The sequence below is a fragment of the Bos indicus x Bos taurus genome, chromosome 2 (genome assembly GCF_003369695.1).
Source record: "Bos indicus x Bos taurus breed Angus x Brahman F1 hybrid chromosome 2, Bos_hybrid_MaternalHap_v2.0, whole genome shotgun sequence".
NCBI lineage: Eukaryota > Metazoa > Chordata > Mammalia > Artiodactyla > Bovidae > Bos > Bos indicus x Bos taurus.
In genome coordinates this window covers 24528940-24543648 of record NC_040077.1, presented here as the reverse complement: position 1 = coordinate 24543648, position 14709 = coordinate 24528940, and the positions used below count along the sequence as shown (strand labels likewise).

General features: G+C 37.4%; 1 protein-coding gene across 4 annotated transcripts in view; it reads right to left on the bottom strand.

Moving 5' to 3' along the window:
* SLC25A12 (solute carrier family 25 member 12) overlaps window positions 1-14709 on the bottom strand; it is a 187193-nt gene that overhangs the window by 21559 nt on the left and 150925 nt on the right. For all 4 annotated transcript variants that reach the window (XM_027557614.1, XM_027557598.1, XM_027557607.1 and 1 more), the window contains 3 exons: window positions 4617-4698; window positions 3193-3351; window positions 210-262 (listed from right to left, as the gene is read on the bottom strand). In XM_027557614.1, the coding sequence (XP_027413415.1) occupies window positions 210-262; window positions 3193-3351; window positions 4617-4698 (294 nt within the window). The remainder of the gene's footprint in view (window positions 1-209; window positions 263-3192; window positions 3352-4616; window positions 4699-14709) is intronic.

Below are 14709 nucleotides of genomic sequence, written 5' to 3'. Positions count from 1 at the left end.
TTTTGGTTTGTTTGGTTTTTTAAATTTTTTGCCATGCCGCACAGCATGAGGGATCTTAGTTCCCCAACCAGGGAATGAGCCTGTGGGCCCTGCAATGAAAGTGTGGGGCTTAACCACTGGACCACCAGGGAAGTCCCAGCAGCAGTTTTAATTTTTGGCTTAGTGATAATCTAAACAAATGACATAAATTCAATGAGTTAGTCACTTACAGTCAGTTTAATGGCCTTCTCTGGAGCAACCCCTATAAGTTGTGGTATCAGACCTAGGTAAACAGAGAGAATCGTTAGCAACATAGGTGTACTAGACATGAACATACAAGCCCAATAAGGCATTTTCCCCCACATTATTTCCCCATCAAACATCTTAGGATTTTCATGAAAATGGGAAAAAATGGATTAGCCTAAAAACTATGCATATGTATATAATAATTATTTATGTCAAATACAATGTCATACTGTCTGTTGCTATAAATCCTTTTCTTAAACATGCTTCCTTTAAAGCCTAGTGATCTAACACCTCTCAAAAAGTATGAGGAAGCAATGGAGCCCATGGATCTTCTCTACTTTCAGAACACTACCAACAACAATAGAACCACATTCCCCCTCTTTACAACCAACAACATACTAACGTACATAGACATTTTAGAGAAGCCAATGATGTATGCCTGGAAAAGCTCTGGAAAGCATCCTGTTAAGCAGACCAGGTTCTGCCACAAATGATGCTACCTGTGTAATAGCACGCAGTGGCTTGGCTGTTACAGAAAATCAACTTCCATAATTTTCTCTTTAGAGAAATGCAGAATTTAGTGCTCATTTAAAAGAAAGCCAAAACTATAAAGAAAAATGCAGCTTAAAGTATCAATTAATGGGTATGCTCTACAAGCAAAACACAGCCCACTGTTAGCCTATGTACTAATATATGTCAAACATAAGTCATTTCAAAAGAATTCTCCTAAAATAAAGGAAACCATTATTCTTAGAAAGTTAAAATTTCCAGGCTGGCTGCAAAAGAAAAAAATATATAAACAATTCAACATCTGTAGCTATTCACAAGGCTCAACTTTCTAAAGCACACAGATTATCCAAATCGTTAAAATACATTTTTGCATACAGTTTTTAAAGATGCTAACAATAAACATATTATAGCCTTTAAATTACCCAGGCAAGGGAAAATTATGTATGTGTTTGCATGCTCACTGTTGATCTTAAGCCTACTTTGAGGATATTGCTGAGTGATTTTCTACGAGTTGAGAGCCAGCAAGTAATCGTATATACAGGCTACTGTCAGTCAAACTGAATTATCAATGACAAACACAAATCGGCACACACCTTTAATGGGTAGCAGCTGATTTAAAAGAATAAATCAGCAGATGGCAGTCTTAACTTTCTCTTATGATTATCAGGCCTTATTACTTTTAATCTGATCCCCATACAACCATGTCAGCATGAGTATTTGTTTTACAACTTGCCTCAGTAAGGCTCATGGAATTTTAATACAGTACTGATAGTTTATGTCATTTTATCATTGCTGCCTATAAAGAAATTTAGGCTAATCTGTCAACAGTTTTGTCAATCATCTGACAAAATAATGGACCAGCTCTAAACAATATATGACAATCTCAACACAGTGTTCATACACAGGACTCCTACAGTCTTCCCCCCAATATAAGAGTTTCTCATTTAAAGGACTGATTTTATCAGCTCACATCTTAAATGAAGCGAATAATTTCTTCACCCCCTACCCTCAACTTGCTATACTGGACCCAAATAATATGACATCACTCTCAAATAAAATCTTGTGTAAGCATCCATCTATTGAGAAGGTAAGCTGTGCAGTGTGTATGTGTAGGTTCCTTCTCTTTTAAAGTATACCCAACAGGGAGAAAGAGTCTTATTCAACTGGAGATGTCAAAGGAAAAAACCACTTAGCACCACTTAACCCTCAGGTTTCACATAAACAGAATTCAGATATGCAGTGATTAATAAAGTCTCAAACAAGACGGACATGCACAGATCTGCATTCTAGATAATGTATACCTCTGCGCACATTGTATGGCTAGAATTTAAGACAGGCTAGAGTTCTGAATATCTTAAGAAAATTCATCACATTCCTTCTCAAGGGCAGGGTATTTGAGCCTAATTTGATTCCAGAACCACTCTCTTCTCTTGTTCTAAATAAAATGCCAAAAACAAACATCCCTGTGACCCGCTCCTTCAAGTATATCAGAACTACATTTCCACTTGAGTATCTGCACATATCCTGTCCACGAGCATAAAGCTTTGTTCAGGCTCAGAATGAGCTCAGGGTTAACGAGACTGTGTGTGCAAACAAATAAGTACAGTAAATTACATAAATGCCCTGGACCTGAGCATGTAGAGAGTTTTTCAAAGAATTCCAAGTGGCGCCCAAAGGGATTAAAAAATTAATCTCCCTCCCAAAGGAAACTCTAAATTCTAATGTGAAAACACGTACATGAAAGTCTCCCTCTCCCAAGAGAACAAGTTCCTACAAAGCCGACGGTGGTGGGGAGAATCCTGCATGGGCTGCTGCCTCTGACGCCGACAGCACTGTGCTCAGCTTATAGCTGGTGATCACATTCCCTGCAAAAGACAGTCTGCTTCCACTCAGCACCTCTAAGCTAAGAGGAGGAATGGAGCAAGAATGAGACTTGGAGCAAAAAGCCTTCCTTTGCTGTTTTTTTTTTAAACTTCAGATGACTCACTGGCAAAGACTTATGAATGGTCTCCTTGGAAGAGACAACAAAATTCGCTACTTCAGCTGAAACAAGTGCATAGAGAGTAAACTCACCTTCAAGGGGCAGCTTGGCTTCTCTTTCACAGAGAAGAGGTGTTATTTCTCCTTTATAATTCACCGAGAAAAGCAGCTCTCTATTTCTTACCTGTCATCCTTGTATGTGCTTCAGCTGGTAAGAGCACAGTGACTACAAACCCATGTTGGGACAAATGCAGGCTTTGGATGGCAGAAATAAGAAATAAAGACCTTGTTTGCAGACTAATACAGCTAGTTACCAGCAAGAATGTAAAAAGGGGAAATGAACAAGGAGACAATAAAAAGAAAAACAGCCCCGGTCTGACTGAACAGGCTATGCACTGATTTTCATAATGAGTGAGGCCAAGTCTGCTGTGGTGAGACAAACTCACTCACTTCAGCAGCTGAGATTCACTTACTCACCCCGGTAGAGTCCAAAGAAGCCCTCATAACGCAAGACTTTCTTAAAACAGTCAAAGCTGTTTTTGTACATCAGCTCTCCCACAACAGAGCCGGTGCCACGCTGGTTTTGCATGCGGGTCTTCACCAGATCTATAGGATATACTGCGGTGGCCCCCACAGCTACAAATAAAACAAACAATTTTTAGGCTTAAAAGAGAGCACAATTAAATGGAGAATCTGTAAGGACAACAAATCTCATCTCAGAGGACTAGGAAATAGAACACAGTATCTATTCTCACAAAAGAGACTTTCTATAGTTTTTCTTTCTTTCATACACAGCTGAAGGATCAGAGGCTAGCAACTACTGGGACCCATAAATATAGCTGCTACAGAGAACAACGGTAGCGGATTTTCAAGTTGTCACCAACATTAGTCAACACTCAATTTTCTTTAACATTAAACTATTATATATAACATATTTCTTTATATGTTCCAATAAGTGTCCATATATTATACCAGTTACCCCTTAAAATAACTACATATGTACACAGAAGTGGCTATAAATTTACAATTTAGTTTACTACAGCACTTTGGTAAATTGACCTTAGTTACAGCTATTAAGAACCCAGTTTTTGTTTTTTTTTTAAAGGCCATGCTTCAGACTATCTCAGGCACTAAAAAATTCATAACATGAATTAGAGTATTAAATTTCTCAACTGTTGAAAACAAAAACATGCTTTGCAACTTCTAAAACTGAGACTGAAAAGAAAAAATAATAGTTTCATTAGTTCAGGCTTGTTTTGAAAAATCCTAAGTATTTTAATCACATCTACTAGGTTCTTCTCAACAAAGCAACTTCAGGTTTTACACATATTCTATGGAGAGAATTAAGCCAGAAAAAAAAAAAAGGCCTGTTAAATTTTGCCCAAGAGCAGAGAAGGGAGGTTCATTTTAGCAAATCACTAACAAGTCTAGATATTCTTCAACCAACAAAAGATGAAAGGGGGAAGAAAAAGCAAGACGCCAAACACAAGCAGAAAAGCAAAAGTCAATCACTTTAAGAGGTTCTTTTATTTCTTAAGCGTCTGGGATTTGTACCCCAAATCTTGATTTCCCACCTTCCCTCACTCCTAACACCAAAAAACAGTCTTAGTCTCCACGTCTTCATACTGGCTTTACCCATGATAACCAGCGGAATGCACACGCAGCCAAGATGTCCACGTGACTCCAGAGGCTTTCATCCTGAAGACAGACTGGAGCCACAGGGGCCGTGGCTGTGCTATGACAAGTCCTCTGATCATAGGTAAAAATAAAGAACACTTCAGAAAGCCCTGAACTCGTGACCCTTGCGAACAATGAACTGCACCTTTGCTGATCTGTCCCAGTCTAGTGAGATAATATTACATGAACACAAGCTTGAAACGGCACACAGACATGTCACTCACCTCCAGCAACTGAGCCCAGAGTGAATCTGTAAGCAGACTCGGCAATCTGGAGCCAGATAGGCCTGCCTAAACCATGAGATTGCTGTGGGGGAGAAGAAAATATTAAAAAAAAAAATGGAAAAGCATACAGCAAATGAAAAAAGCTATAATTTGGCTATGTTAATTTAAGATTCTGAAATAGATACTTTTACTATCGACATTTAAAAACCGTATCTGGCCAAATAGATACAGTAGCTTTCCCCCCTCGTTTTCACAAGCCTATTAATGCTTCATTTATCTGCTACAATTGGGGAACACACTATCATTCTACAGAAGTGAATCTTTCAGGTAAATAAATATTTTAGGTATAAAATCTTTACACCTTCTTTGCTTTAATCAACTTAAAATTGAAAAATCTTTCTAAAATGTACAAAAACTATCTTGTTTCCTCAATCAGAGAATACCGATCATAATCTACCATCTCTGGTAGATTAGATGAAGGTCAACATTAGACAGAAGGTCAACATATTCATACGACTATCATACGACCATTCATGCAACCAGGATCTAAGGCAGCTGTTTGTGCTATCTTCCCATGCTTGACAGCTATAACTTCTTTTACCAACAGCGTCCTAGTTTGATTTTGATGCTTCCCTCCCATCTATCAAGGCTGGAGAAATCACATAACTAGAACTATCAGGATTAGACATAAGCAAGGTCAAAGACGTCTTTTTGGGCTAATGTGAAAAACTTTAATAGCCACTATATTTCAAGAGTTCAGAGCCTTTGCCCCCTTACTTCTGGCTCTGAAGCTTAACCAGTGAGGTTATCACTAGATAATTACAGTACTTCTCACCTATGCTACTGACCATCTGCTCTCCTACACCTATGTATTCCTCAATTCTGCCTATGCAAAGAGAACACCTGAAAGACTTGAAGATATCCTTGAGGCCTGGGGCTTGTAAATTTTTAAAAGGTTTCAAATCATCCTGCTGTACAGTTAGGTTCAGAGCCACTGTCCTAGCCATATTTGTAGTTCTAATACAAAATCTGTGTTGAAAATAAAGCAAATGGGGAAATTCTATTATGATTCAGAATGATATTTCATTGGTATCCCACAGCACTAACGACCTGAAATAATCTGTCTATAGTAATTGTCAGTCTTCTTTAATATTTTGATTATGAAAAATAGCAGCTACAAATGATAACAGTCTGAATGAAATACTGTTTTATCATAAGAAAACTTGAAAAATATCAACTTGAACGAGCTTTTAAAACACTAGCATAATAAAAAAGTTTAGATACTCTCACTAGAATAATTTAATGGAAAGGGACTCCATGCCTAAAATCTAAAGGAAAGAAAAAAGTAAGCTAATCTACTTTGATTTGCTTTCATTTGTACAATCTCTTCAAAGTTCAATGAAGCAAGCTAAAAATGACAAAACCAGATATTTATTAACAATTTGGGAAGTAACCTATAGAAAGGTTTTGTGTTCTTGTTTTGTAAATTTTGCACCACAGGAAGCATTTCTTTTAACAAAAGCATCTGATATCTAAATACTAATATTTACTACCTGAATGTGATCTCTGCAGGCAGAGATCTTTAAAACCTCATTATGCTTGCCACAGTGTTGTGGGTCAATAAATTCCATAGTAAGAAGGAAAATCAGTAATGTTTGATGAAAAGTCAATATGAAACCCTTGGAAAATCTGGCAATTAGTCAAATATCATCACTTCAAATAAAATCACTATTGTATAAATGTCAACTGTCCCAATATACCAAAGTTGTGTGCTTAGTCGCTCAGTTGTATCTGACTCTTTGTGACCCCATGGACTGTAGCTCACCAGGCTCCTCTGTCCATGGGGATTCTCCAGACAAGAACACTGGAGTGGGTTGCCATGCCCTCCTCCAGGGGCTCTTCCCAACCCAGGAATTGAACCCAGGTCTCCCGCATTGCAGGTCGATTCTTTATCTGAGCCACCAGGGAAACCCATACAATTAGCTGAAAGTATACATCCATTACACCTAAAACGGAATTTGATATATGGAAGAAACCATTATTTAAAAGGTGAGGGCTTCTCTGGTGCTCTAGGGGTTAAGAATCTGCCTGCTAATGCAGGGAACATGGTTCGATACCTGATGGGGAGGATCCCACAGGCCAGCTAAGTTCTTGAGCCACAACTACTGAGCCCTCACACACGCCTAGATTCTGTGCTCTGCAACTAGGGAAAGCCCAACAAAGAGTAGTTCCCTGCTCTCTACAACTAGAGAAAGCCCCAGCACAGCCAAAAATAATCAATAAATAAATCTTAAATAAAATAAAAAGATGAAAAATTGCACACAGGACATAATTATGATTTTGTGGGGGATACATCTTTTCCTATTAAGTTAGCCCAAGCAACTACATAGCCATCCATTATGCTTGATTTATATGCTGTAATAAGAGTGAGCAATTAATCATTTAATACTGATATTTTATTAGAAATTTTAAAATGGAAAGAGAACATTTTAACAAAACCTTGTGTACAGTCTAATTTTTATTCATTCAGAGAACAGTTAAAAAAAATATGCCATCCAAAAAGATAATTACTTTTTGTTCCATCTATTACTATAATAATGCTATTAATTTTATTTAGAAATTTGCTGTCCTCCAAAAGATGAAAGCACTTTACCAAGCACTCAGGATTGGTGACCAAATATAGCTCTCAAGGGGTCCAATGTTTTTCTTTCTTTCTTTTTTTTTTATGGGAATAAAATTGCTTTACAATGTTGTGGTAGTTTCCAGTGTTTTTCAATCTTCTGGAAATAAATTCCCCTGTGAGACCATCAGAAGGGTGCTTGCTCTCAGCAATTTCTACCCACAGTTGACACCACACTGTACTAATTTGTCAGTCAGTCCACTATACATACACAGGTAAGATGGCCACACTGTGGACAGGACAGGTGACTTGCCAAAGGTCTTACTGTGAAAAGGGGAGTAAGCAGAGTGATGGCCTGTGTCACCCCACTGTCTTCTCCATCACCCTTTAAGTCAACAGTCTTCAACAACTGTTTCTGACTGAACACTCCTGCCAGGTACTATATGATTTCATTTATAAGTTATATGTATGTTTCACTGTACTGATTATATGCATAAAAATCTAAATAATACATTATTAAATTACATACAATATATATTCTAAACATACAAAATAGAAATAATACAAGAATGAGAGTGAAAAAGTTGGCTTAGAGCTCAACATTCAGAAATCTAAAATCATGGCATCTGGTCCCATCATTTCATGGCAAATAGATGGTTAAGCAGTGGAATCAGTGGCTGACTTTATTTTTTTCGGCTCCAAAATCACTGCAGATGGTGATTGCAGCCATGAAATTTTTTAAAAGACACTTACTTCTTGGTAGGAAAGTTATGACCAACCTAGACAGCATACTGAAAAGCAGAGACATTACTGTGCCAACAAAGGCCCATCTAGTCAAGGCTATGGTTTTTCCAGTGGTCATGTATGGATGTGAGAGTTGGACTGTGAAGAAAGCTGAGTGTAGAAGAATCGATGCTTTTGAACTGTGGTGCTGGAGAAGACTCTTGAGAATCCCTTAGACTGCAAGGAGATCCAACCAGTCCATCCTAAAGGAGATCAGTCCTGGGTGTTCATTGGAAGGACTGATGTTGAAGCTGAAACTCCAATACTTTGGCCACCTGATACAAAGAGCTGACTCATTTGAAAAGACCCTGATGCTGGGAAAGATTGAGGGCAGGAGGAGAAGGGGATGACAGAGGATGAGATGGTTGGATGGCATCACCAACTCAATGGACATGAGTTTGGGTAGACTCCAGGAGTTGGTAATAGACAGGGAGGCTGGCGTGCTGTGGTTCATGGAGTCGCAAAGAGTCAGACATGACTGAGCGACTGAACTGAACTGAACCAAAATAATTTAAATTTTATTTTGCACTTATTAATGCAAAATCCTTCTTGGTGTCACTGTAAAGTATTATATTAACTGAAAATACTTCAGTCAGTTTTTCAAATATTGATTGAATACAATGAGGCTAACTAGTTAATTCTGATATGCTGTTTCAAGGACAATTCATTTGAAAACAAACATAATCTGTGTATCTTTGAGGCAAAAATGATGTTCAACATCAAATATTTTATTTATTTATTTTTTTTGAAGAACATCAACTATTTTAAAGAAATTAAAGTTATGGCGTTTTGGCTTAGATTTTAAAATCTTTCATAACCACTATAGCTGTTATACTATCTCTATAGCACATATGCTTTTAATCTCTAATTACACACACATGAAACTTTTCTGAAATGAGAGTTTCTCAATCACAAAACTGGGTGAAAATAAATCTCATTCTCATAGAATATGAATTATTTCCAATCATGACTCCTTTCAAAAGAATATGTTGAATTTAAAACTCACTGACTAAAACAGCTATGACCCCAAATAAGAATCAAGTATTGGGGAGGGGCAAGATAGGGGTGTGGGCCAAATTTGGTATCCTGATAAGTGGAACCTAAAATATGACAAAAAGGAACTATCTGTGAAACAGACACACAGATATAGAGAACAGAACTGTGGTTGCCAGGTGGGCGGGGGAGGGAAGAATTGGGAGTTTGGGATTAGCAGATGCAAACTATCACATATAGGACGGATAAACAAGAAGGTCTTCCTGTATAGCAGAGGGAATTATATTCAATATCTTGAACCATAACAGAAAAGACTATGAAAAACAGTGAGTGTATACGTGTATAATTGAGTCACTTTGCTGTACAGTAGAAATTAAACAGAACATTATAAATCAACTATACATAAAATTTTTTAAAAAACTAAAACTAAAGGGGGAGTATGTGATTAAGAGACAAACTACTATGTATAAAACAAAGAAGTAAAAAGGATACAGTCATTATTTTGTAATAACTTTAAATGGAGTATAATCTATAAAAATACTGAACCACTGTTACATACCTGAAATTAACATAATGTTGTAAGTCAACTATACCTCAATTAAACAAAGAATCAAGTAACCACTAATTCCCTTATTCATATAAAAGGTTTCTCCTGTGCTCAATCATATATTTTCTTTATATACTCGTCCTTTAAAGAACATTTTTAAGCCCTACAAAATCCTATGAATACTGTAGGGATTATACTGTGATTTAATCCTTAACTAAAAACATCTTTAACTCTAAATACCCAAATGCCTTTTGAAAGAAATGTCATCTCCACCCTTATTAAATAGCATTTATTTTTTTAAAAGCATACAATATACGGCTACTAAGGGTTTTTTTGTTTCTTTTTTTTAGACTTAGCTATCACTTATGGTTCACTTATATTCAGGTATGTAAATTAATGTAATTAATGCTATGGATTTCACTTCATGAATATTCATAAGTACAATGCTACTGTAGCTGTCATCTCTATTAATGACTGTATACTGAATTTTTTAGCATTTAGGCTGAAAGAAAATCTCAGCACTAAGAAGATCACCCACCGTGAACAAATGGGCCAAAGGAAAGAGGCACTCTTTTTCTTAAGGTTATGATTATGATCATGAAGGTGATATTTAACAAGATTAATTAAGTGTTTTTCAAAGCACAATAAGAGCTGAGAACCTTAAACGGTTTTTAACCTGCTCTCTAAGCTATGTGGATGATAGGAAATGAGGAAATGGTTCAAGATCTCATTTGCAGAAGAGACAGTTCTTTTACTTTGTTGTTAACCATAACTCATCCTATAAATGAGAATTAGATAAGGCAAGATCATGTCAGTTAACAAGTCAAGCACCCTACCCAAACCAAGCTACTTCACATAGTATGCCAACCCAATAAAAAGAAGTGCCTCTTCCAAATGGTACACTATTGATGAACAGAAAAAAAAAAAGGAAAGGCTAAAGTTTTTTATACTGAGCATGGGTTGGGGCGGGAGGGGAAGACTAGACTTTATACCAACTAAAATGCATGACTGTAATGGCAAAATGTGCTGTGCGAAATCACTTCAGTCCTTTCTCTTTGCGATCCTATGGACTATATTATGCCTGCCAGGCTCCTCTGTCCATGGGATCCTCCAGGCAAGAATACCGGTGTGTGTTGCCATGCCCTCCTCCAGGGGATCTCTCCAACCCAGGGATCAAATCCACATTTCTTATGTCTCTTGCATTGACAGGAGGGTTCTTTCCCACTAGGGCAACCTGGGAAGCCCCCTAAAAGGTTAGGGGAGATAAAACAAAATTCTTTTGTCTGCAAATCACATCTACAAATTTAACACACATGAATTTGAGCTCACAAAACAAGACTATAATCCAAAGTTGTGACAGCCTATGAGATGGAAGAAAAAAAATTATATACATACATATACACACCCACATCTATATACACGTGGTGGTATAATCACCAAGTTGTGTCTGACTCTTGCAATCCCATGGACTGTAACCTGCCAGACTCCTCTCTCCATGGGATTTCCCAGTCAAGAATACTAGAATGGGTTGCCATTTCCTTCTCTCGGGGATCTTTCCCACTCAGGGATTGAACCGCTGTCTCCAACCCACCGGAGAGGGCAATGGCACCCCACTCCAGTACTCTTGCCTGGAAAATCCCATTGATGGAGAAGTCTGGTGGGCTGCAGTCCATGGGGTCGCTAAGAGTCGGACACAACTGAGCGACTTCCCTTTCACTCTTCATTTTCATGCACTGGAGAAGGAGATGGCAACCCACTCCAGTGTTCTTGCCTGGAGAATCCCAGGGACGGCAGAGCCTGGTGGGCTGCCGTCTCTGGGGTCGCACAGAGTCGGACACGACTGAAGCGACTTAGGGGCAGCAGCAGCAGCAGCAGCAGCTCCAACCCACGTCTCTTGCGTTGTAGGCAGATTTTTCACCACTGAGCCAGCAGGGAAGACCATATTTGCATATATATTTCTCCCTAATGCTAAATATATACTTCTTTCTGACTAAGAAGTGAGGTTAAATTGTGTTAAAAACTGTAATAAGTCTTTAATTCTAACACTTTAAATGAGGTAAATAGTTAATAAATAGACAAATCTAGTATAGAAAATCAATCTCCTTTTCTGAGAACAGACTTCAATTTATGGTAAAATTATCACAGTTGATAGGTGATAAATTAAAAAAAAAAAGAGGAATCAATAACTGGATTATAATGTTTCTATTTACACAGCAGCTATCCAAAGTTTTAAAGAAGGTCTATTAGAATGAAAAATACACAAACTCCTATGTCTAAGAAATGCTATACATGAAACAGAGGGAGAAATCATTCTAATAATGTTCTGACAGAACCCAAGCCATCTTATATTCCAAAAGTTTCTTGTGCGAGTGGGCTGCAGCTTAAATATAACTTCCCATAGAAACAAAACTTTTAAAAAGTATGTATATTCCCAAGCAGGTCCATCATAGATAAAATATACCCCATATAGTTGAAAAAGAAATTATGTGATATACAGTAAAGAAAAAATAAAGAAGCTGTCTACGTATTCTCATATTGGTCTTTAATCTCTAAAGCACTTCATGGTCCAAAAACGTCACATTCTCTTCTCTCTGCAACCCACCTTCTTTTATTTAACTCATTTTAATCAAATGAAAATTTCCATTTTTCTCATTGGTTATCTCTATTCCTCCACCTCCTAAACAACACTTGCCATGGTCAGATGTAATTCTGGCCAATCTGGACAGTATAAAATGGCATTTAGTTGTAGTTTTACTATGTATTTTTTTCTGTTTACTAACGATACAGAATTTTCTTTCCCCCCTTTCTTTCTTCCCTGCCTCCTTCCTTCCCCCATTTGGATATCTTCTTTCTCTTCTGTGTAGCCTGTCTTCTCATCCTTTTGGTGATATGTTTTATGAACAAAGGTTCTTAAATTTAATGAAGTTCAATTTTTTTTTAATGATAAGTATTTTATGCCCTGTTTGTAAAAATCTGTTTATCTTTTGATTATGAATATAATCTCCTATGTTATCTTCTCTAAGCTTTTATCTTTCAAGTTTAGAACACCCCAGGTGGAATAGATTTTGGGGTATGGTGTGGGCTGGGAATTTTTTTTGTATATTATATCCATCAATCAAAATTATTAAAAAAAATACAATACAGAATTTCAGCCAGCACAAAACTTTAAAAGGTGAAACATTTCAGGCAATAAAGGAGAAGACACAAGATATAATTCTTCCTCACTTGCGATTCTTCTAAGGAAAGTAGATGAGGGTGAACGAAGGAGTTGTGTCATATCTGTATTTGAGTTCAACTTGGAGTTGGCTCAGATAGCCTTCTCATACTTAACAACTACCACCACAACAATAATGGCAGTTAACATGTACTGCATACTTAGTAGGTATAAGCACATGACCTCATGTAATTCTCACAATAATCCTGTGAGATGGATACTATGCTCTCTACTTAATAAATGATGAAACTGAGACAGGAAAGATGTTACCTAATCAGCGCCCAAGTTCTTAAACTCTCTCTCATAACTTTTATTTCTGAGCTTGGAGATCCTCCATCACGCACATGTGTTTTCGTAACTTTCACAGGCTGAGATCACACAACATGCCATTCTCCCTGTTTTTTGTCTAGGTTTCAAGAAAACTCCTATATGGAAATACTCTACATACAAAATCTAAATAATTATGTACTTCTAGTTTGATAACATAGGAAAAGAGAATCAAAAGTGTCTTCTGGAAGTAACATGGACATAGTTATGGTTAGCACTACTGTGATTTCGTGGTCTAGAGAAGTTTTAAAAACAAGTCACTAAAATTTCAGTCTATATGGCTACCTTAGAATGCTTCATAGTAATAAGTTTAAAATAATTTTACTAAGAAAAGCTTTTTCTAGATTGAAAACTGCAGGAAGTTTATTACTTTGTTTGCTGTAAGAACTTAGGGATATTTTTATATTATTCTACTGAGGTCCTAGCCTATATTCCTCATAAAGCTTTTAATGTTACAAGGAAAAACAGAGATACATTAAAATTTTTGAAAAAGAAAAAAATCCATTTGCTTCACATAATTTTTACAGGATGCAGGAACTTGAAGGATTCTTAGATCTGCAGGTACTCATTTTACTAAAGGAGAAACCGAGGACCATAGAAACTTACACCAGATAGCAAAGACAGTAAAGATCAGATTTTACAATGGCTGTAACTAGGGATATTAATTTGAATCCCTCTTAAATAATATTCATATATGTGTTTCCATGAAATTCTAAAATTATTTATGACTTGAGTTTTTTCCATGTGTTGTTTTTACAATGATTTATTTACAAGAAAAAAACAGATTTTAAATCTTCATTTTTATTTCTTTATTCCAAACTCTCAGCAATGTGTGTGTGTGTTCAATCGTTCACTCATGTCCAACTCTGTGCAAGCCCACAGACTGTAGCCTTCTAGTTCCTTTGTCCATGGAATTTTCCAGGCGAGAATACTGGAATGGGGTACCATTTCTTCCTCCAGGGGATCTTTCCGACCCAAGGACCAAACCCGCATCTCTTAACGTCTCCTGCATCGGCAGGTGGAGTCTTCACCTGTGCCACCTGGGAAGCCCAACCCCTCAGCAGTAAGACCACCCTATCTGATATGTGACAGAAAAATCAACAACACAGGCTCTGAGCGTCCTCCTTTGGGACCAATGTAAGTACACCCAGGATGTCTACCTGTTCTCTGGAGACTGCAGGTCCCCATGCCCTTCACCAGTGAGGGAAAAGGAAGAGAAGGCACACCACCACCACACTGGATGCCAATCAGAAACACAGCAAGAGAGAATGGTGGTTTCTATCACTGCCCATTTTCTAAGTAACTGACAAGAGCTTTGAGCATCAGCGCTGCCACTGCAGGCAGGCAAATCTAATCTGTCTTCAAGAAAATTTCCAACAGTAGCAGAATTACAACACCTTCCTAAGGAATCAGAACTATGAGCAACGCAGACTTAGGGCGCCAAAGATTACAAAAGCCACCTTCATTGATGGCCTCCAGCAAAATAGCTAGGGGCAAGAAAGGCCAGTAAAAGAAGAAGAGCACCAGAAAGGTTGAAAAAGGAGGAAATGGGTTGGGTTTTTTAATTCATTACACTGTTTTTAATAAGCTAAATGAGATATTCCCCAGT